Consider the following 23,454-nt stretch of genomic DNA (forward strand, 5'->3'; position numbering starts at 1 on the left):
GTCCCCAGCTCCGAAAAAAAGAAAAAAGAAAAAAAAAAAAAAGGAAAAGTCTCCAAAATGTGAGCAAAATAAAGCAAGGTACAGGACTATGCTCCATTCAGTTGAGACCTCCGAGCAGACTTATCGATATTTTAGGTCTAAAATATGCATCTGAAGCACAGCAACCAGAGACGGGGTAGGAAGTGATGGGTGGAGGGTGTCACAAGGGGCCTGGCAGGGCAGGAGAGGGGGCTGCCGACTGCACTGCTACTGAAATCTTGCTTCCTGCTGGCGCCTTCCCTACTCAGATCTCAATATCTGATATCATTGTGAGAGCTGCCAGGTAGATTCTGCCTTCATCACTGACCAAACTGGATAGATCAGGAATAGGACAAATCAACCCATCTGCTTCTCCCTGTGGCCTTCCTGCTTTCAGTACCTGATCTGAACCTAAATCACAGACAAATAACAGACGAATCAACTGATCCGTAGCACACACAGATAGATAGATAGATAGATAGATAGATAGATAGATAGATAGATAGATAGATAGATGCAGAGAGCTCCATCTACCTCAGCCTCCCAAACGCTGGAATTAAAAGTGTGTACCACCACATCTGACCTCTCTCATTTAAAAACTTACTTCCCCTGATTTTTGAAATAATATAATTTCCCCCTTCCTTTTCCTCCCTCCAAACACTCCCATGTACTTTGCTCTCCTTCAGATTCATGGCCTTTTTTTCACTAACTGTTATAACATGAATATATGTATACGTGTGTGTGTGTGTGTGTGTGTATGTGTCCAGTTGGTGTGCTTATTCTCCCTCTCTCAGCATTCCTTGGTTGCCTGTAGTTCTTTGTGTAGTGTTGATACATTGGGGTTTTTTTGTTTCTTTGACAAGGTCTCACTATGTAGCTCAGGCTGCCTTGGAGTCCTGATGTCCTGGCTCCTGTGCTGCAATGACAAGTGTGAGCCACCACACTCAGCTCCTTTCTTCACTTATATGTATAATTATAGTATTACATAATATATTACCAGTTCATAATATGTTTCTATTATATAACATATAAATATGTATTATAATGATATATTATATGTATTAAAATAATACGATAAAATTTTAAATATAATAGAAATACAAGAATAAAATATATTATTTGTATAAGAAATAGTAATATTGGGGTTGGGGATTTAGCTCAGTGGTAGACAGCTTGCCTAGCAAGCGCAAGGCCCTGGGTTCGGTCCTCAGCTCCAAAAAAAAAAAAGAAATAGTAATATTATAATAGCTATAAGAATATATTACATACTATATATAATACATATATGCATATATATATATATATATATATATATATATATAGAGAGAGAGAGAGAGAGAGAGTAGTACACTTATGTGCACATGCATATGTTCAGGGCAGATGTCTTCCTCTGTGATCTTCACTCTCTGCCTTTTCACCTTGAGACAGATTTTCTCATGAACCTGGGGCCTGACCTTTTATGCCCGGCTAGCAGCCAGTGACTCTCCTGTCCCTGTCCCACTCTAGCACTGGGGTTATAGGCATGTGTGGCCACTGCCAGCTTCTTACTACATGGGTGCAGGGTGACCCAGATTCAGGTACTCACACTTTTGCAGGAAGTGCAACTCACTGAGCCATCGCTCCTGAATCCCTCATCCATGATTACAGCTGCATAACACTCCACCATATTGATTATGGCTCCATAACTCTCCTATTGTATATTTGTGCTGATCTTGATCTAACCTGCCTGCTATCTGTGGGAGTTTATTTTGTATCCTTTTATTATTTCTTTAAAAATGTAAATATGGGGGTTGGGGATTTAGCTCAGTGGTAGAGCGCTTGCCTAGCAAGCGCAAGGCCCTGGGTTCAGTCCCCAACTCCGGGGGGGGGGGGGGGAGAAAAAATGTAAATATGTGTGGGGAGGGCTGGGAGATGGCTCGGAGGAGGTTAAGAGCACTTTCTGATCTTCCAGATGACCTGGGTTTGGTTCCCAGCACCCACATGGCAGCTCACAACTGTCTGTAACTGTAGGCCTAGGATTATACAATGTCTTTGAGTGCTGCGTGCAGGTAGTACACACGTACACACACACACACACACACACACACACACACACACACACAAAACACTCATATACATAAAATAAAAACAAACTTATCAAAGATAGGCCAGAAGAGATGGCTCAGAGGTTGAGGATTCACATTGATTTTACAGAGGCCTGAAGTTTGGTTTCCAGCACCATGATGTGTGACTTCCAAGGGCCTGTAACTCCAGCCGCAGTAGGCTTGACATCCTCTCCTGGTCTCTGCTAACACTTAAACTCACACGCACCTCTCACAACACATGTGCACATAATTAAAAATAAAATAAATCTCTTTTATTTGATTCAGCATCTCACTATGTAGCCATGCTATCCTGGAACTCACTGTGTAGACCAGGCTTACAGAGACCCTCTGCTTCTGCCTCCTGAGTGCTGGGATTAAAGGTGTGAGCCACTAGGTCCAGTTAAAACAAATCTTTAAAAGAGAAACAAAAACGAAATGTAGAACTCGAGCTTTAAGAAGAAATGCAGTTCATGACGACCACTTTTGAATCCTGCGCATCTCCATTTCTTCTATCTATCTCTCTATTTATCTCTCTGTTTATCTGTCTATTATCAGTTGCTCCTGGGTTTCTCTAACAGAGAATTTTCAGAGACTTTGGGGTGGCTTAAATTATATGCCCCCGTAAGTCTCAGGCATTTGAATACTTGGTCGCTTGTTGGTGACTGTCTGGGTGATGATTGGGATGTGTGTCCTTGCTGGAAGAAACATGTCACTGATATGGGCTTTGGGGTTTCGGAGAGAGCCATTGCTAATGTGCTGTCTGCTTCCTGCCTGTGGCTCGAAATGTGAGCTCTCAGTTGTTGCTCCAACTGCTTCCCGCTCTACCATCACGGATTCTAACCCTTTGGGATCGTAAATCCCGAATGCGTGCTTTCTTCTGTGAGTTGCCTTTGTGGCAGTGTTTTATCACAGCAACAGGAAAATAACCAATATGGTCCTCAAGAGAAACAAAGTCCATGGCTGTTAAAGTTATGTAAAGTGACTTAGTGTTTGCATAGAACCTGGGCACCCGGTCCCATCTGCTGGAAACAGTATCCATGCCTCCCACCTGCCACCTGCTGGACAGGTGCTCCGTTTGGCTACATCGCCCCTTTGTGACTCCGAGGATCTACTGTTACAGAACTATCTATGTAAACACTCACCGTACTGCAGGGCTTAGGAAACAACCACAAAGAAACAAGTTTGCACATGCTAAGGAAGAAGCAAAAAATAAATTTTTTTTTAGAATATTTCCTATTTGCAGTAGAATGGATCCACACATTAACAAAGCTGACTGTATTGCTTCTTTTATTATAATTTTTAAAAATTTATTTATTTTATGGGTATGAGTGTTTTGACTGTATGTGTGTATGTATGTATGTATGTATGTATGTATGTATGTATATCATATGTATGCCTTGGGCCCATAGAGTTCAGAAGAGGGAGTCAGATTCCAGCGAATAGGAGTTAGCTGTCTTGTGGGTGCTGGGACCTGAACCCAGGTCCTCTGCAAGAGCAGCAAGTGCTCTTAATCACTAAGCCATATCTTCAGTTCCATAATATTCCTTACTAACCTATCTCCCTTCCCATTTTGGGGGCCTCTAGAGACCTATTCTGCTGGAAGCTGTATGAGTTCTTAGGTACGTTCTAGTGGTATACAACACCCTACTGTGTGTATTATTGCTTTCGATGTTTATAACATGTGTGTGTATGCTCATGTTCATGTGGGCATAGGTGCACGTGTATGTGCAGGGTATCAGTGAACGTGTATGGTTGCTTCAACACTGCCCTTTACTTATGCACCAGATATGGGCTTGCTGGAGGCATGGAACTATGTTTCTATGGCAACACTGAAATATACACAAATGTCCTTGTTCCCTCCAGAGCATATAAACTGAGTCTTCCAGTCCCCTGTCTGCAGCAGTCTCTCATAAACATTCAATTCACCCCCACCCTGAGATGCTTGCTGTTAATTAACTGGCATCTGCTGTTTGCTCTCTGGGCACTGAGAATTTCCTCTGTGGTTCCTATACCCTCAGCAGCCCTCACTGTTAGCGGGTAATGTGGCCTGCGTGAAGCTCCCTATCTGGGCTTAGTTCCTTGTACCTCTCTCTGCCTGCTCAGATCCTCAGAGCCTGGCTGTTTAACAAGATCTTGAGGCTCAGACTTCGCAGCCTACCTTGCAGCCTATGCTTTTATCAGCTCCATTTCTCTAGAAGGTAACAGAGACATGATGCTCTGGTCCAGGCCAGGCATAGCTCTCTCCCGCAGATCTGCTTGCCTCAAACCCTCAGCAACTTCAGGATGTTGCAGTTATAAGAAATTCAACTTATAACACAGGAAGGAGCCAGTCCAGGCCCATGGGGCACTGGACAGGGCTCTGGGGCAGTTGCCCGAGATCCTGTTTATGGGCAAGTTTGAAGGAGACAGAGCAGGAAGGAGGGCAGCTTCAGAGACGCCTGGTTGTGCAACTTCAAAGGCTCGCCAGTTTCTCCCATCCTCTCCACCCTCAACGCTGTCCCTTCCATGGAGTGAACTTTAACTTTGGCTATGTCAGCCAAAACCAGCATCCCTGTCCTGCCCTTTTCAAAGCCCCGTCCACCTCCCCAAACAGATAGCAGAAAAGACATAAGCATCCCTTGGCTCCTGGAGTTCATCTTTTACTCACGGGAGAGTAAGATATGAATGGGTGAAGATTCCCACCATGTATGACTGGCTTTCTGGGATGGAGAGGATGAGGCAGAGCAGAGAGAAGAAAGGAAGGATATGTAAGTAAAGCATGCGGTATCTTAGGCAGTAAACAGCCATGGTGTCAAATACAAGGAACTGAAGGCAAGTTGGATATTTGAAAGATGAGGGACTGGGCCAGCAAGCACATGAATAGAAGAACTTCTATGCCTTGCAGCATTGCCCACAGAGGTGTGGTAGGTCAGAAAAGGGGGCTACCACGAAGGGCCAGGATCAAGTTGTTACTACAGTGATCTGGGAACCAAAGGAGAGTTTTGTGAAGGGTCAGGTCACGGCCTGATCTCTGCTTCCAGACCACTTCTGTAGCCCCCATGTCAGCAACAGACTGCAGGTGAGGGAGTGCAATGGGGGAGCATGGGCTGACTGGGCTACCCCTCAGGGCAGATGGAGGGATCCTGTTCCCATGGTAGCAGTGACTACATAAAAAGCTACCCCAAACCTCAACATCTCAATAGGAGATCAATTTCATTACCTCATGAGTTCAGGCTGGGCACAGCAGGGGACAGAGCTGTGGAAACCTTATAGGATCTTAGACCTCAAAGACTAGGCGGAATCTACTGCTGACAGTTACAATTGTACCAGACGATCTAGCAAACAAGACGAGTTTTCCATGAGGCTTGGGCACCCTCAGAACACTAATCCTTTGTACAACTCTGTACACCGAGGACAGGACAGCCAGGGCACCAACCGCCTTGGGAGTGGAAGAGTACCTCTGCCTCTTTGCATTTGGTCAAAGGTAACAAAGCCCACAGATTCAAGGGGAGTGGACTCAGACCTGCTCCCTTCCTTAAGGGAGACCACCTTCTAAAAGTATCCCAAACACTTCACATTTTTGAGACAAACTGAAGGCAGCTGTGTGGGATGTTGCTGGCGGGATGGCATTGACTTAGAACTGGTTCTGCTCACGGGGGTTCAGAGCCCAGTGGTCAAACCAGTCAGCCGCATTTTTGGTAGGCAGCTCAGCTGGTGAGTCAAGGCAGGCTTCCTGGGGGAGGTGAGCAAAAGCCACATCTTGAATGGAAACTAGGACAGCACACCCTGGGCAATAGGAGAGGGTATAGTGTAAGGTGGGCTGCCATAGGGTAACATTTGCATTGTTTTTCTGCTATAAAGGAGGAGTGCTACTGTTGGCTCTGTACAAAGGTGGATGTGGGGACAGAGACAGGACCTGAGCCACAGGCCAGTAACCAGTGACAACTCTTTCCTGTCCCTTAGGTGCCAGCTCACTTTAGGAAGTTGAGGAAGGGTTACTTCTTCCTTGCTTTGTCTCCCCCAGAATTCTAGGTGGTCTCAGGAAGAGATCACTGGCCAGGAGTTGGAACCTCAAAAACACTCTGATAGATGCCCTTACCAGCTCTACCCCACCCCCCAGCCTGGGCTCTCCACAGCCGCTTCAGTGGGAATTCCTCAGTCCAGCATGGAGTTCCGGTGGATTTTTATGGGCCAGCCACAAGCAGACAAATGGAGAAGAAAAACATCCCCCCGGAGCCCACTCGCCTCTCAGAACTTAACTTCCGCTCAGCCGGAAGGATGCTGGGCTGTTTTAACCCTGTGTGGGAGGTGACCTCAGGAGATGGATTCAAGACTCTCCTTCTCATCCTTAATTGACACTCGTCTTTCCCAAAGCTCAGTGTTCCCCCAAGCTTTCAGCAAAGCTGTTTCAAAGGTCTCAGATCCCAGGCTGGTGAGTGAGATGGCTCGGAGGATGAGGAAGTCTGCCGCGGAGCCTGATAGCCTGAGTTCGATCCTTGGAACGTACGTGGAGGAAGGCGAGAACTGACTCTTCTTGTAAGTTGTCTTCTGACCTCCACACAGGCATGGTGGCAGGCATACATCAACCCCATAACATAACAAACACACAAACAAGCATTAAACGCCCCAGTTGCCTATGGATGATCACAGCACATCTACTTACCGAAAGTTCAGTGTGCCAAACAGGCAGCCAAGTGTCCTACGAGACTGAGTCCAGGGCCAGTGTAGGAAATAGGATAGTCAGTACCGTGGGTTGGCACAGGTTTGCGCTCCACAGAAGGAGCTGGAGATCCAGCTGGGCCTGTCTGGTTGGAACGATCTTTTTTTTTTTTTTTTTTTTTTTTGGTTCTTTTTTTTTTCCGGAGCTGGGGACCGAACCCAGGGCCTTGCGCTTCCTAGGTAAGCGCTCTACCACTGAGCTAAATCCCCAGCCCCTGGAACGATCTTAATCCTGGCTTTGCAGAGAGAGCTCCCTCTCTGAAGCTGGCTTCCTGAGAGAACGAGAGAATGTGTGCCATTGGTAGACGGAGCAGGGAAGGCTGCCAGGCGTGCACGCTGCTGGCACTCAACACATAGCAGCCATTGCTAGATTGCTGTCTCTCAGACGTCCTTCCTCAAACCTGGCAGGACACCTCAGCACCCATATTTCATAAGTGGCGCAAGCTCCCTTACCTGCCCCGGGCTCCACTTTGCCCGCATATCAACCAGGTTTTGGAGCACTGAGCATATTAAATTCCAGTCAGTCCTGTCAGGTTCTATGCAGTGAAGTGTATCAGAATTTCAAATCAACAGGCCTATAGATGGAGCGGACAGGTGAGGGGTGGCACTGGTGTGAATGTGTCACCTGAGTTGAGTCCCAGCTAAGGGCAGACAGATCAGCACTCACGCTGCCTCCCAATCAGCTTTCAGCTTATCACAATGTCCATTTCAGGCCACATCTCTCTACCTCTTGTGCTTTTGGGTGGTGACTTCACTGTTTAAAATGTCCCTGTGTGTAGCATGGAACCAGGTCTAATGTCCCGAACCACAAGAAGATAGATATGTGTGTTTTAAATCAGTTTCATTCAAGTCTGAGGCATAATGTAAAAGTGAACTCAAAGCAGGTGACTCAAGGATGCACATCACAAAAGGGGTCCCTCAGCAGAGGCCCCCATCGCCAAGGAATTGACTATCGATGAAAATGTGATTAGAGGGCTCATGGGATTAAGTGCTGAACTGGAAAGACCAACATCATTTCTACCAGGGAGATGCACATGCTGCAACCATTAGCCTAGAGTCACAGTGAAGCTCACCGTACTGACAGGCTCGGGGGATCTGTGGGCATTGCCATGAGCCAAAGTACAATCAGCGTCACCAGCTGGTCTGCCCACCACAAGCTGGTGCTGTACATCATGGACGCCACAGCGAGAGCTTGTTCTGTGATGCCTACAGTTTCCCTTGGAAGCCTAATGTGTCAGGCAGTGTTCCAGTTGAAGGACTCATCTGAGACTTCTGCTCCCTGGACCTGGCCAACAGTGAGAAGAGACCAATTAGAAGAACTTCATCTGGCCTCCTGCAGCCTTCGCTTCCAGCACAGTGGCCTCAGGGCACTGACATTCTTTCAGCAGCAACTTCGAGTCTCAAAAGCAAGAGAAGACGACAGATGCTACAGCACCTGAACCCAGTGTCTAAGGTCACAGAAGATCACCTGCACCAAGTGACCAGAGCTGTCCCTTTGCCTGCCCACATAATGGTTTTCATTATTTTCACTTATGTCTATAACTTTTATTATAGTCACCCGTCCCCTTCTCTTGTCCCACTCCCACTGCCCTTTCCCTTCCCAACTAGTCCTTCTAAACACAGCTTCCATCCTGCAGGAAAGCTCCTTACGCAGGAAGCTAAGCAACTCAAAATAGCTTCAGGACGTCCCTGAAACTGACCAGATTCACTAGGCCTAGACCCCTACCCCACCCCTGCTAGAGCAAGCAATAAAAGCTGAGAGTCCCTCTCAATGTTGCTGGGCTGAGCTACAAGCCGAGGTGAAAAACTAGCCAAGCTGTCTGAAAGAGGTTTATACCAGAGTCACTTGGCAAGGACACTGTCCAGTCTGTTGTCTGCAGGTTGTGTAGTGTGTTCCAAGTTCCCAGCTCTGTCATCTGTCACCAGTGCTGGGGTGGGCTTTTCTTTTCTTCTTTTTCTTTTTTCTTTTTTTCGGAGCTGGGGATCGAACCCAGGACCTTTGGGGTGGGCTTTTCTGATGAAGCAGTCTTTGGGTTGTTTCTGTTCCTGCAAGTAACCCCTCACCCATATTTGTGTAAGTAACCCTAATAAAACTCATTGGCTCACCAAGTTGGACTTTGGTTGTGTTTGTACTTTGGTCTGTCATGGCTTCCCTATCTGGGATGAATAGACTTGTGCTGCATTTCCCCAGGAAGTTTTGTCACATAACTCGGTGTGTGTGTGTGTGTGTGTGTGTGTGTGTGTGTGTGTACACTTGCATGTACATGCAATGGTTTCATCAGATTGCTTACAGGAGCTTATGTAAGAGGCTATCTACCCAAGCACAGCAACTATGACCAACTACACCACAGAGGGGAAACGTCTCTCTCTTCCCCAACAACCATTAGTTGCCCGGACTGATGAGGTCTCATGAGCCCCTCCCCACTCCATGATAGACTGTCGATTGGCCCAATCTTGTGCGTGTCGTGTTTATTCAAGCGATCACAGCTGCTGTGGATTTAGGAGTGTAGTGGCCACGTCAGGCTTAGAAGACTTTGAACAGAGGCTACTGTGGCTCTTTAAAGAGTCATCAGAGACCCAACCATCTCATCTTTCCATTCTGCCATCGTGGGCATGGGACTTCTGTCCTCCCAGGATGAAGTTGGCTGTGTGTCTCCAGGAATTCATTTCCATTCCAGTAAGGGTAAATGCCAGAGGCCATATCTGGAGTTTCTGTCATTTCATTTGGGTAAGTGGCCCTCCCTAGGAATCTCAATCCTCTCCTCATCGGTCACACTGAACCACACAGCCATCTCTAGCTGTGAGATAGGCTGAGAGGGGAGTATTTTCATCTAGGCTGACTGTCACCCAGGGCACCCCGGGATTCTGTCAAGGAGGTGTGGCTAAGGTGTGACAGAGAGCAGCACCAGTGTGTCCAACCTGACCACTGCCCATGACGTACCTTTTAGGACAGGACCACCATGGACCACATGGGGTGGGCTGAAACACTCTTCTATCATTACTACGCACGCACTGTTACCTAATATAAATTTCTAAATGGCGACAAGACACTTCTCTCAGGAAGTCTTCCCAGTTTTCCCTGCTCTCACATCTCACCCTTGTTACTAGGACAAAATGCCCGGAATAGACAACCGGGAAGGATGAAGGATTTATCTGGACCCTCGTTTCAGTGGAGCTCTGTCTATCTGTGTCCCCTGGATCTATCATTTCTTTGGATCTATCGTGGGGACTCAGAATCACTCACTTCGTGACAGCCAAGAAACTAAGAGCAGAAACGGACATGGCCATCAGGTACCCTTCAAAGGCATGTGTGAAGTCACCCGCTTCCTCCAACCTGGCCCCACCTGTTAGTTTCCACCAATGCCATCAAGTTACAGAGCTGTCACTGGGGTCAGGGTCCTCATGAACTAACCATTTCCCCCAAAGCCTACTGGGCTGGCAAGAAAAAAAAGTCTTTATATAGGAACTTTCAGGGGACATCGAAACTGTAACCCTCGATGAAACCCTCCTGTCCACACTGGGCACACCCTGGCTCTACCACCAAGCCACACCCAGGCCTTTACCATCCCCTTGACTTCCACATCATCTGGCTCCATCTCATTTGGAACTGGTGTCAAGGCCAACCCTGGCCAGGTAGGCATCTGGAGGCAGGGGTGGGTGGGGTGGGAGGACTGAACCACTGGGTGCATGCGTTTCCTGGATAGCCTTTAGCAACAGCCTGGCGTGCTCTTAGAGGCTTGGTCTGCAGAAGGGCACACATGGGGGCACCAGCTTTCCCTCTATTCCTGAAAAGTTCCGTTCTGTCCCTAGCCGTGCATCTTCTGCCAGACAAAATCAAATCATTGCAGACCACCGTGAAGCACACTCCCCTGGGGCAGAGCTCTGTGAGCATCTGAGCTTGAATCCCCTGTGCGAGCAACATGCAGACAATTACTCTAGTCACTGTTAGATATACGACCCCAGCAAGTTACACTGCCTCCTGGTTATCTAGTCTACTCATTTGCAAGGTAGCATGTTAGTATTTAGCTCCCAAGGCTGCTCTGAGGGTTGAAGGAGGGAACATCAGTGTTAAGGAAAGGACTCAGCATGTAGCAAGCTCCTCACGGCATTATTTAAGGACTGAGGATGGGGCTCAGTTTGTAGTATACTTGCCTGGAATGAATGCTCCGCACCACCATATAAAATGGGGCACCACATGCCTGAATCTTGGCTCTAAGGTGTGATAGAGGATCAGAACTTCAAGGTCACCTTGCCTACATAGAAAGTTTGAGGCCAGCTTTGGTTATATGACCCTGTGTGGAGTATATATGTTAATCTAATACACACTGTGTGTTCAGTGAGGAAAGTGCCAGGAAGCACATTTTTCTCCAACATTTTACATTTTAGTGTCCCTTTTACATTTTCTCCAACATTTTACATTTTAGTGGCCGTGTCAGTCTGTCCATGTTAACCTTCTTCTGCTTCTTGGTCAGCCCTCGCCTACCTACCTACTTCTGCCTTGCTCTGATCACACTGTGCTCTCTCAGGAAAGAGAAGCCAAGCCTGATCTTCAGGCCTATCTATAATCCCAGCCACTCAGAAGGCTGAGGCAGGAGGATCAGGCCAGCCTGAGCTACACAACAAGTTCTAAGTTACACTGGGTGACAAGAAGACCATCTCTCAAGGAAGAAAGAACGAAAGGGAAGAAAAATAATGAAGCCAAAGGAAGAAAATAAAAAGGCAGACAAATCAAAAGCCACAGGGTGAAAACGGGAGCCCTGGGAGTTCATTTGCGGCAAGACTTTTCAGAGCCTTTGATATGTTGCAGCTCTCTAGAACCGGCAACTTTTCCTTTCAGCTTGGAGCCCTAAGTGTCTTCCAGAGCAACTGATTCCAGAAATTCACCCTCAAAAGTGGTGTGGAGAGCAGAATTCTATTGGTGAAATCACAGGTGTCATCCATGGTGGGAAAATCACATGCCACTAGTGGAAGGAGAAGCCTTGTCCCTATGACACAAAACAGAGCAAGGCGAAGCCCACATCCCCATGAGAGCAGTTTACTCAGCACACTCCCCCAGCTCACGGGCTCACAACGTGCAGAGTGCTGACGTGGGCCTTGACTTTGTTCTCTTGGATCTCAACGGGACAAAGTAAGAGAACATTGCTGTCTGTCCAGATTCTGCACTTGACAACTTTCTGGTTTTCAGGAAACCCTTGGTGGGAATCAAACAACGAATGCTCAGGAGGTTGCTGGGTGCCCAGCCATTGCAGTGCATCTCTAACCTCACAAAACCCTCACAACCATGAGCTGGCTTTGCTGAGCTTCTGCAAATGGACAGATTGAAATGCAGATCTCTAAGCTCACACGGGGGAAAGTGACAGTGACAGCAGTGACACTATGCTATCTCAGGAGTGGGCATCTCTTCTAGCAGGCTGCATCCTCGTTTCCCCGAGACCCAATTCTTGCTTTCTTCTCTGCTAATAGCAACCCAGTTGCACGTGTGGTCCCCAGCAATAAAGACTATTTTCAGCCAAGTTTAGTCAAATCACAAGATTTGGCCAGTAGGACGTGAGCAGAAGTGAGGCTGTAACTCCCAGACAAGTGTCCTTCTCCTTTTGCCTCTAACTACCCCTGCCCCTGCCTCCCCAACACACCCCAGTTGGAAAGCAGACAGCATGGATTCAGCCACCATTCTGGTCCATGATGCAACCTAGGGAGTAGAAGTCACATAAAATAGAGCAGGAAGGCGGAAACACGGCCTGCTTTATTAACTGAGCCCAGATAGGAAAACACCTTCAGCACACAGGCTGGCAGCACCAATACTGCTGTTCATCTGTCCCCTGGACCTGGTCAGTGGCCAGGCTGCTCACAGGGGCACCCTGAACCCCGGTGCTGCTGTACTCAATAACAGCTATGATCTCCCCACCCCACATGTCAGGAGGGGGGATTAATATGCAGCTAAAGTTGTTGTTGTCGTTAATTCTCTCTTCTTTTTTTTTTTTTTTCTTTTCTTTTTTTCGGAGCTGGGGACTGAACTCAGGGCCTTGTGCTTGCTAGGCAAGCGCTCTACCACTGAGCTAAATCTCCAACCCCCTAATTTTCTCTTCTTTTCACCTTTGTTGATCATCACTGATTGTTAGAATTTACACAGCTGTGGACTTCAGGGCCCAGGTTGGGGAGGCGGCTCGGTGGACGAGAACCTGAGTGTGGCCCCCAAACCCTCATTGAACAGGCTGTCCTGGGGTCTGGAAGTAGGCTCATCAGTTAAGAGTATTGGCTGCTCTGGCAAAGGATCCCGGTTTGGTTTCCAGCACCCACAACCACCTGTCACTGCAGTCCCACTGTAGGTGAGGCCCATCTTCGGAGAGCACCAGGCATGCGTGGGGTACAGACACGCACGCAGACAAAGCATCCGTATACGGGAAATAAAAATGAAAAAGTTGGGTGTGGCAGCCCTTGTACTCTCAGTGCTGGGAATAAAGACAGGCAGCTCCCGGCAGCAATTAAGCCAATGCTCAAAATTAACCACCACGGCAACCACATAGGCTGGGGTTTGCAGCCTCTTCGTTCATTAGTTCGTTCATTAATATGCTCACTCTTGTCCGCAGTGTACCAGGCTCCGGCCTAGCACATGTCCTGCACTCCCCGTCTTGACAGTGCACTATCTGTTGAGGAAGAAAGCAAGACAGGGAGAACAAGCAAGTCTGAAACCCATTTCATGAGGAAGTCGGCTGAGTCTGAGTCAAAGTGACACGGAGAAGTGGACCCCACAGGCATTGCACAGTAGACTGTGCACGGTCCTGAGGTTCAGTGTGTCAGCCCTTTGTGACCCTAGCCATACTGTCCTGGTGTGAGCATCATAGTGTCATACACATGAACACAGTCAAACATCTACATGAACAAATACATGTGCACAAGCACATATGTACACACATGCACATAAGTATACACACGTGCACACACACACACACACACACACACACACACACACACACACACACAGAGGAGTTGCTGAGTCATGTGCCAGAAGTTCAATTCCATTTGCTTCACGAGAAGCCAGAGGAAGCCATCAGGGTCCACTACCAAGGATGGAGGCCGGGTGATGAATGCTTACCACACGTGCCAAGCAGCAGCGAACATGTGTGAGATTCTGCACACATAATAGTGGCAAGGAAACAAAACTAAACAAAAGGAAATCCTCCAAGAAGCTGGTCTATGGAAAGTACCATCTGCAGTTTGACCCACTCACACAAAGCAGTGCCACAGGTAATTAATAAGGACACATGTGCATCCAGAGTATGATTCAAAAATATCACTGTGGGACTCAGTGGCTTATGAGAGGGAGGGAGAGAGGAAGAGGGAGAGGGAGAGGGAGAGGGAGAGAGAGAAACAGCTTGGATTGGGTTGGTGTGGGTCTGGGAGGAATTGGGTTTAGAGTGGAGAGTACTTAGTCTCAGAAAACATTGGATGCATGTATGAAAGTCTTAAATAATATAAAATTGTATTTAATGAATATAGTCAAGTGGGCATCTAGGTGAGGACCAGGATGAAGAAAGAGAACTCATGAGGGACCAGAAGATGCTACACCAAGGGCCGGGGGATGGAGTCACAGACCAGACTGTAGTGAGAAACCGCAGGAAATGCAGGCACAAGCTCAAGCTGGTCCTATCCTAAGGGAAAGACCCTCTAACCAAGAAGGATGATGGGGAAAGGCCTAGAGGCTCCATCATGGATGCCTCCGATTGAATGTGGAAGCTTCCGTAGCACAGAAAGCCAGACTATGCAGGGAAACGAGCCAGCTGCTACTCCCCTGGCCTGGAACTTTCCTTCTCTAGCTGAGTGGTCTCCAACCAGCTCTCACATCCGCTGGACTGCCTCAGATGCCAGCTGACGAGGAAGGAGGGCTCTGGAGTCAGGCCAATCTGAGCTCCTACTCTAGCTGGCTGGTTTTCCTCCCTAATGAACCTCAGTGTCTCTATCTACAAAATAAGAAGAGTGGTACTACTGAGGCAGCCATGGGCGGGAAGGATAAAATGAGCAAAACCTCCTATGGAGTTTTTATTCCAGTGGAGATAGATGGTGTGGGGAGAGGGGGAGAATGGGTTTACAACTGCATTCCTAGCACCCGAAACTAAGATAGGTAGGAAGAGTTGGGGTACTGCCAGGTTATAGGAACAGTCACTGCTCTAGCCCCAGCTGTCAGGAAAGGCCCTGACAGAGAGGAGATGTGGAAGAAGTGATGGAATCCGCTATGGGTATGTCTGGGAACGGTGGTATTCGAAGACGTGGGCTCTGGGGATAGAGAGTCCAGTGTAGCTGGAGAGTAAGGGGCATGAACTGAAAGGAATTGAGCTTGTCACATGGATGGGCCAAGAACACTTCAGAAGCTCTGGTCCACTCCTTGTGACAAGTCTTGGAAGAGCAGACACTACTTGGTCCTTCCCCAAGCTGTGGACAAAATAATACAAATTCCACTTCTGGTATTGAACTCTTGCTGTATGCCAGGCCCCCATTTCTTGGCAGAGAATCTAGGGACTGTCACTGGCTCTAAGAATGGGAGATATTCTTAACCCCATTTTCCAGAGCAGCAAAAATGAGACCCCCCAATAAGCCTCTGGCCTTGAACTGGAGCCAGATCTCTTTGATGCCAGACCCTGGCTGGCTCTGACCACATTGTCCTAAAATTCTTTGTTTACAGCTCCCTTTCCTCTGCTGCAGCCAGCCACTGGGTCTCATTCATGGTTTTATTTTACTTCCAAGGTCCCTTGTGTCCAAACCTGCCCAAAGAGCAACTGAATGAATGAACCTTCGGGGGAGGGCCCTTCAGCCTCCCAGGCATCTCATTTGGATGTGGGATTGGGAGGGGGCTGGACAGGAATTCCAAGCCTCCAGAGGGTCAGGAGCAGAGGGGAGGGGGAAACGGGAGAAAGCGAAAGTGAAGGGAGCTGGGAGCCCCTGTGAGGAGGCGCAGACAGGGAAGGAAATCTCCCGGTCAGTAATAATTCATGGGTTCAGGAAGCAGCCCCGGCTGGAGCGCAGGAGCTGTGTACAAGGCTGGCCCTGTGGGGAGGGGCCTGAGGAGGCTACTCACTAAAGCCCTGCCTGGCTGGGTCACGGTCAAATGGTATGGGGGTGGGGGATCCAGGTGTGGGGACAGGCTGTCCCTACAGACCTTGGACTCTGAAGACTTTAGGGTTTCCTCTCCCATTGGCTATGTCCTAGGCCCGTTTCTGGACTAGATTGGGGGCTGGGGAAACAGTCCTTGGAGCTGGAAGATGTCTTCCAGAAAAACCAATAAGTTCCTACAAGCTTTCAGCTCTATGCACTTCTGGCTACCATTTGAGATTGAAAACACACACACACACACACACACACACACACACACACACACAAACAACTCACACCATGTTATTTTCAAGGCCAAGTGGATGCTGCTTTGATCCGTTCTGGGATGACACTGAGAATCAGGTATATGTGACTGGAGGACCCCAGTGGCCACCATCTGCTCAGCTATTTTCCCAGGTCTTTTACAAAGAACACCCAGACCTCAGTCTGAAATTTTTGAAAAAACTGTCAGTGGCCGTTGGGTGGGGTGGGGCGACAGGAGGTGAAGGAAGCCTGTGGGGATTCCCAGAGTGGTGTAGATCTGCATATCGTGGCACTGCCCTACAACCTCAACCGACACAAAACTGTCCCGTTGGCATCACCAGGCTCCAGGGTCTGAGAAGGAAAAGTTCATTTTGTTTTGATTTTTATCTGCCATCCCTTTCAGCCCATCAACGAAAACTATATAGTAGAGAGAGCCCTGTCAAATAGTCATTAAGTGACTGAATGGGACTTTAGTTTTGTTTTGCTAGGAAAGAGGAGAGAAAAGAAAAAAAGATTGTCTTCGCTCCCCTCAGACACTCCAGCATCATGGTGAACTCGTACAAAACGCAGTTTCCTGGGCCACACTCAGAATTGCAGAATGGAACTTGGGCAGTCTAGTCTGAGAAACTCTTAGTCCAAAGCACTGGCCGCGGTTCTGACGGTACACCGAAGCTACCGGGACACTGGATTAGACTTTTGATCCCGGGGATATGCTCACAATGGGACGGAGGAAACAGGCTATGCTAACAGGGACCTGCAAGCGGTCTCTTAGGAATCCAGATCTGCACGCCTGGACATCTCAAATTCAGAACTTTAGGTGAGGGCCAGGAGCTCCGGGGGCCACTCTCAATTTGGGGGACCCAGAGGCAGGAGCATAGTTATCAGCCAGGGCGGGGCGGAGCAGGGGGGAGTTCTATTGGTCCCGCCGGGGCCGTCTCGTGATTGGCTCCTCCCCCGGCTATAAGGCGACGACCAGCGTGGCCGTGGGAGCGCGCGGGAGCGCACACCGGGGGCGGCGGCTCGGGGACCAGGCGAGCGGAGGCCCGCGGCCGGGCGCCCATGGCGTTCGCGCTGCTGCGCCCGGTCGGCGCGCACGTGCTGTACCCGGACGTGCGGCTGCTGAGCGAGGACGAGGAGAATCGCAGCGAGAGCGACGCGTCGGACCAGTCGTTCGGCTGCTGCGAAGGGCTGGAGGCGGCACGGCGTGGCCCAGGTCCCGGGAGCGGGCGGCGGGCGAGCGGCGGCGCGGGCCCCGTGGTGGTGGTGCGGCAGCGACAGGCGGCCAACGCGCGCGAGCGAGACCGCACGCAGAGCGTGAACACGGCCTTCACCGCCCTGCGCACGCTCATCCCCACCGAGCCCGTGGACCGAAAGCTGTCCAAGATCGAGACGCTGCGTCTGGCGTCCAGCTACATCGCCCACCTGGCCAACGTGCTGCTGCTGGGCGACGCGGCAGACGATGGGCAGCCGTGTTTCCGCGCGGCGGGCGGTGGCAAGAGCGCGGTCCCCGCCGCCGACGGCCGTCAGCCGCGCTCCATCTGCACCTTCTGTCTCAGCAACCAGCGCAAGGGGGTGAGTGCACGGCGCTTGCTTCAACCGGGCAAACCGTCTTGCAGAGCCGGCCTCCTGGGAGTCAGGGACCCCCGTGGAAGCTAAGGGAAGAGACCTCGCGGGGACAGTGTCTTCTACCCTAGGATTAAAGTGGAGCAGAATCTCTTGCTTAACTCCCAAACAGAAAGGGTAGAGGGGAGCCTAGAAGCTCCGGTCTGACTTAATTGCGTTTTAAGAGGTGTCTAAACTCTGGGACCTTCCTCTTTGCCTGATCCTCGCCCTCTGGGCAGGAATTCTGTTGTCCCCTCAATTATCCCTGCGGCACTTCAGGTAAAGCACTGTCCACATTTACAGGAAGCAGGGTCTGGGGTTATTAGGTAGGTATCACTTTGAGCTAACATCTTTAATAAATTGTTCCAGGTCCTAAGACCTGACCAAGAGCATCAGTACAAATACTTGTACTCTAGAGCCTGAGTACCCTACCTATGTGCAAAAAGGGGTTCCTGAAGAGTGCCCAGCCCCCAGGGATTAGGAGGGGACATTATTGTCTGCTTGTGTCTAAGTTAAGAGGCTGGCTGGGCATTAGGGAGCAGCAGAAGTCTCTGGGGCCCTCTTAGACAAAACTTCACATAGGCCTGCTTGGCCCGAGGCTCTTACCCTTTCCAACCTGAGCTTGCCTTGCCTTAAGGAAGCATGCCTGAGTTAAATCAGCAGCTAATGTTTACACCTGGAGAAACTGAAGCTCAGAGAATCTAGACTTGCTTTCCATAGCCAGCGAGGGAAAGATCATGGGGACTGTATCTAGTCCCCTTCAGCTCTGCTCACTGGTTCCCATAGCTCCATCCTGGGAAGGCCTCAGTGGCTTGGCCTCAGACCAGTCCTCTGGCTCAAACACCCAGGCTGTCTTCCAGCCCTCCATCGCCTCAATTTCTCTGAGTGAGTCTTCTTAACCTCATGACTGGTATGCATTTGAGGGTCCCTGTCAATGCCCCAGACTGGGGCAGGATGTCAGAGGTGGGCCTTCAGGTCTACATCTGGGACACAAAGGCTCACTGGGCAGATCACAGTACTACTTTAAGGCCTGTTATACGTTCATCCAGATTATCTGTCCCTAACCACCCAGCCCCTGGCTTTTGTTGGCTCTGAGAATGTGCCCAGATAAGCAGGTATGGCCCTACTCACAAGCCAGTCAGGCGCGCCCCCAGTATAGCATCAGAGCCAGGAGGATGAAGAAAAAGATACCATGGTTTGATAGGACTTTGAGAGCCCAGGCAAAGCCCAGTCCCAGGTTTGAGACTGAGAAGCTTGAGTATTAAATTCCTAAAAGATGTGGAAGCAGAGGCAGGCATGTGGGAAGGGGGTGGGAAAGGGTGATTTAGAACACGCATGGTAGGAGGACCTGGGGATTGCAGTCTTGGTCTGGAGCAGTGGCTCTTAACTGTCCTAATGCTGCCCCCTTTAATACAATTCCTCATGCTGTGGTGACCTCCAAGCATAGAATTGTTCCCTTGCTACTTCATAACTGTAATTTTGTTAGTTATGAATCCTAACGTTGATATTTGATATGTGACCCCTGTGAAAGTGTTGTTCCACTCTCAAAGGGATCGGTCGAGAGACTCGGGTTGAGAGCCGCTGGTCTAGACAAAGAAGCAGGAAGATCTTAGAGGCAGAGGTAGACCACCAGAGTGACAGGAGTCTTCCAAGTACTGATCTGAGCTCACACTCTTCGTTAAGGCCCCTTAGCAGTCAGAGAAGAAGCCCTGTGCCCCGCCACCCCCAACCTGATTGGACAGAGAAGACTTTGGTACTCTGGCCTGGCTAACTGGAAAGTAGGAAAGGTGGCATAAGGAGGGCCCTGCGCATCTGTGCCCTCCACCTCAGCAGTCAGAATGGGGGCTCCTTTGTGGGCCGGGGGACCGTCCCATAGTTCATAGGGCCTGGCCTGAGGCTGACTGCTGCCTTGGAATCTGTCTGTGGGATTAAGAACCCAACCAAATTTGGTTATAGAAGCCATGCTCAGTCACACAGGCTCCTCTGGGAATAGGCCAGGGGGGTGATCCTCGCCAGTGCTGGCCCCTCCAGGACTTGTCTGGAAGATGCCAGATGTTTTGGGGAGCCCCTACACACTTCTGAGCTCTGAGGTCAAGAAGTTCCAAGGTCCCAGACCCCACTCCATGCGTCCCAGGCCATGCCTTCCCTCTGATCCTGAATGATCTGGGGTTGGGGTTGCCATGGACGGACACGTCCCCAGCTCCTTCCTACAGCTCAGGGATGAGATAAGGTTACCTCTTTGGTAGCAGTACTGAAAGGAACGTGGACTCTTGTCTCTGCCTTGTTTTTCCTCTGTCACCTGGGAGTAGAGCTGAACAGGACCCTTTTGTGAAGCTCTTCGCTATTGGTGTGCCCAGCTCAACAGCAGAGGGCTGACAAGGTGCCATTGGAGGATGCTGGAAATCCGTACTATAAAAGTTTATTGACTAAGCTCATCTTGGAGAATATGGTGGCTCAGGCCTGAAATCCTAACGAGCCAGAAGGGTGAGGCAGAAGGATCCCACGAGTAAGGCCTGCGGGGCAACTTCGTGAAATCCTGTCTTGAAAAGTAAAATGAGAGCAGGATCTATAGGCCAGCAGTAGGACACTTGGCATCACAAATGAGGCTGTGGCTTCTGTTCCCAGTAGCACCCAGGAAGAGTTTTACTGTTAGTGTGTGCCACCTGTGTTAGCTTCTTTAGCCTGTAAAGTAATACCTACCATGTTAACAGGTGGGGAAACTGAGGCTCCATCCAGCAGGGAGCCAGCTCCCTTAGAGCAGGAGTGTCTCACACTGGACCTGGTTAGAACCTCTTTTCAGGGTTCTTAGCCGTGGGCATAGCTGTATTCACATTCCACTGCGCACCCGAGAGGGTGTCCATTCCACAGATGAAGAAACTGAGGCTCATGAAAATAAACTGCCCCAGCATTTCCCACAGAAGCCAATTCTCTGAAAGACCTCCAGACTTAGGTTAGAAGGTGATGTTCTTGCCTCTGAGAACCTAAGAGTGAAGTCGGGAAGTAGTATTCTGTCCCCTATCCCCCCTCTCCCCGCCCCATCCACCCTTCTTAGCTACTCCTGCCAGAGTCTGTCTGAGAAGCCCAAGCCCCAGGCTCTGCTGGGACCATGGCCTCGGCCCTCAAAATAGCCCTGCCTGTGAATGAACAGACTGTCCCTGGGCCCAGAGAGCCCCCAGGGAGGCTGGGATCACATCTGGATGGATCTGCCCCAACCTGGGCTGGGGCAGAGGCAGGAGGCAGCAGAGGCCCGGCTCCCAGATAGTCCACTGAGGTCACCACCAGATCAGCCACTCCCAGTAGACTGAGCACTTACTGTGCTATTCCGTTCTATATGGGGCCTGAAAGTGGGGTGGCTTGACAGGCCGTGGGGTTCTCCCCAACTCTTACTAAACAGCTATTGTCAGCTACTCAACACTGGAGTCCTCAAAAGGGGAAGTACCAAGCCGGGCATGGGGCATAGGCTTGTAACCCAGCCCTGAGACAAAGGAAGGCTGACGCCGGAGGATATGGAGCTCAAAGTCAACCGAGGCTACATAGCTATGTACTGTCAGAAGAAAAGGAAGAAGGCAGGGCTGGGAGTTCTCTGGCACTCAGTGAAGGTCTATGTCCAATCTAAGCATATTGGTGAGAGGGGCAAGGCTGAAGGATAGGTAGCTTCAGGGATTGCTACCATTAGCTTGAAACCTCACTGACTGGCACCTGCAGGGCTCTGGCCCCAGGCTGGAAGAAAGCCCTTCCCAGACACTGCCTGGGCTCCCAGTCTGACAGGGATGCCTTCCTCCTTGGTTTACTCCAGGGATGTCCCTAACAAGTGGAGGTAGTATCATTCATACAGAAATCTTCCTCTGCAGACCGGAGCTGAGGGTATACTCTTCCTGCACCGGAGAGACCCTGAGTGAAGGCAAGGCAGCCAGAAACCTGCTTTCTGGGTAGCCTAGGCAGAGGCTATGAACGCGTGCACATATGGGTACATGTGTGAATGTGCGTGCGCGTCTGTGTGTGTGTGTGTGTGTGTGCGCGCGCGCGCGCGCACGCACGTGCGCATGCACGTGCGCATGCAGATGCACGCACACACAAACACTTCCCAAGCAGCCGCTGGAAGTGCTAGGAACTTGCCCTTTGCTGTAAATACACTTTCTGGTGTATTTTGAAAATTGTGTGGCCTTGGGATGTAGATCAGTGGTAGAACATGTATTTAGCATGTCCAAGGAGGTTCTGAGTTCAATCCCCAGCACCTGCTGCCCAAAATATGCATATTAAATATGTAGAATTTGTTTTGTTTTGTTTTTTGAGACAATGTCTCTTTATGTAGCTCTGACTAGTTTGGAACTCACTATGTAGACGAGACTGGCCTCAAACTCATGGATAAACCTGTCTCTGAGATTCTAGGCTTCTGGGAGGGTGCCAGCACACCCGGCATGCATTAGATTCCTTAAGGAACAGCCTGTCAGGTAGGGAAGGAGCGAGCAGTGTAAACTGTTGCAAAGGAAGGTGCCCCTGACATCCCCTCTGGAGAGAGGTACCCATAGCAATGGCTCACATGCATACACACACTTCCTCCCCAAGTGGCATTTGCTCCCCTCTGACCTTGCTGTTGTCCCTAAACAGTGTCACTCCATGATGCTCCCTGTTAGTCCAGAGTCTCCTCTGTCTTTTCAACAGAAAGTTTACTGTGTGGCTGAACTCACTAAACCTCTGTTGCTCAGCACAAACTTCCTGACTCACCCTCCTGACACCTCTTTCTCTCCTGCAGGGCAGCCGTCGTGACCTGGGGGGCAGCTGCTTGAAAGTGAGGGGTGTAGCCCCCCTCCGAGGGCCTCGGAGATGAACCTGGGGTCCCCACAGTGTTTTCTCCAAGAAGGACTCCAGAGAAAGAGACCTCGAGCCAGCCCCTAGCTGGAGAGGGGAGAAGATTCCAGAAGCCCAAACCACTCCTGCTTCGTGTAGGGACCAGAGGACAATGGCCTGGATACAGGGCTCACCCTCGAGAGCCACAAGGACCAATCTAGCCATCTAGGCCAAGGTGGCCAAGGACAAGGCAGAAATTTTAGAAAACCAAAGACTGTTTTTGAAAGCGTGTGTGTGTGTGTGTGTGTGTGTGTCTGTGTGTCTGTGTGTCTGTGTGAATGTGATATGTGAGCGAATCAGTGGGATCGAAATAAAGGTATTTTTAAATAAATGGTGTGTATCCCGGCTAAGTAAGAGAGGACAGTGGACAATGACAGTTGCAGACAGACTCCTCTTTAGGACTTGGATTGTCATAGCTGTGGCAAAGGCTCTGCACATCGCATTGGAGCTCTAGGCGGGCTCTCCTCACAGCCTTCCTTTGGCTCAAGTGTTATGAACAGCATTGGGTGGTGGCCAATGAAATCCACATTATATTTATTTTTGGATAAGGAAGAGACCCATGGTTCAAATTCAAAAGCTCCTAGAGGGCATGTGGCATAGAGTCCGCTTCCACCACATCCCCACACCAATTCTTCATTCAGGTTACCTATTACGGGTTTTTATGGTACCTTCTTGCCCATCAGTGGCGCCTGCTGCTGTCCGGAGTCCGTCTGGAAACAGCCCCATTCTTCCCTTAGCTGCTCATGCCGCCTTCTGTGAATGTGTCTGTCTTTGACCTCTCTCTCACCATAACATCGCCACCTAGCCTGCATGATTTACCTCAGGTGATGAAGCCAGAAGTTTGCATCCACCTTAG

General features: G+C 49.8%; 2 protein-coding genes across 3 annotated transcripts in view; both read left to right on the forward strand.

Annotated features, from left to right (window-relative positions):
• The window catches only part of Srxn1 (sulfiredoxin 1), a 28,857-nt gene extending 22,233 nt beyond the window's left edge, over positions 1–6,624 (forward strand). For both annotated transcript variants that reach the window (XM_087651063.1, XM_087651062.1), the window contains 2 exons: positions 5,123–5,160; positions 6,456–6,624. In XM_087651063.1, coding sequence (XP_087507189.1) covers positions 5,123–5,160; positions 6,456–6,609 — 192 coding nt within the window. In that variant the 3' untranslated portion in view covers positions 6,610–6,624. The remainder of the gene's footprint in view (positions 1–5,122; positions 5,161–6,455) is intronic.
• Positions 6,625–17,144: 10,520 nt separating this feature from the next.
• On the forward strand, positions 17,145–22,929 carry Tcf15 (transcription factor 15). The gene is given in 2 exon segments (NM_001168579.1): positions 17,145–17,720; positions 22,504–22,929. Coding segments are annotated over 2 exon segments (588 nt in total). The 5' UTR covers positions 17,145–17,207; the 3' UTR covers positions 22,579–22,929.
• The last annotated feature ends 525 nt before the right edge of the window (positions 22,930–23,454 follow it).

The sequence above is a fragment of the Rattus norvegicus genome, chromosome 3 (genome assembly GCF_021556685.1).
Source record: "Rattus norvegicus strain SHRSP/BbbUtx chromosome 3, alternate assembly SHRSP_T2T, whole genome shotgun sequence".
Taxonomy (NCBI): domain Eukaryota; kingdom Metazoa; phylum Chordata; class Mammalia; order Rodentia; family Muridae; genus Rattus; species Rattus norvegicus.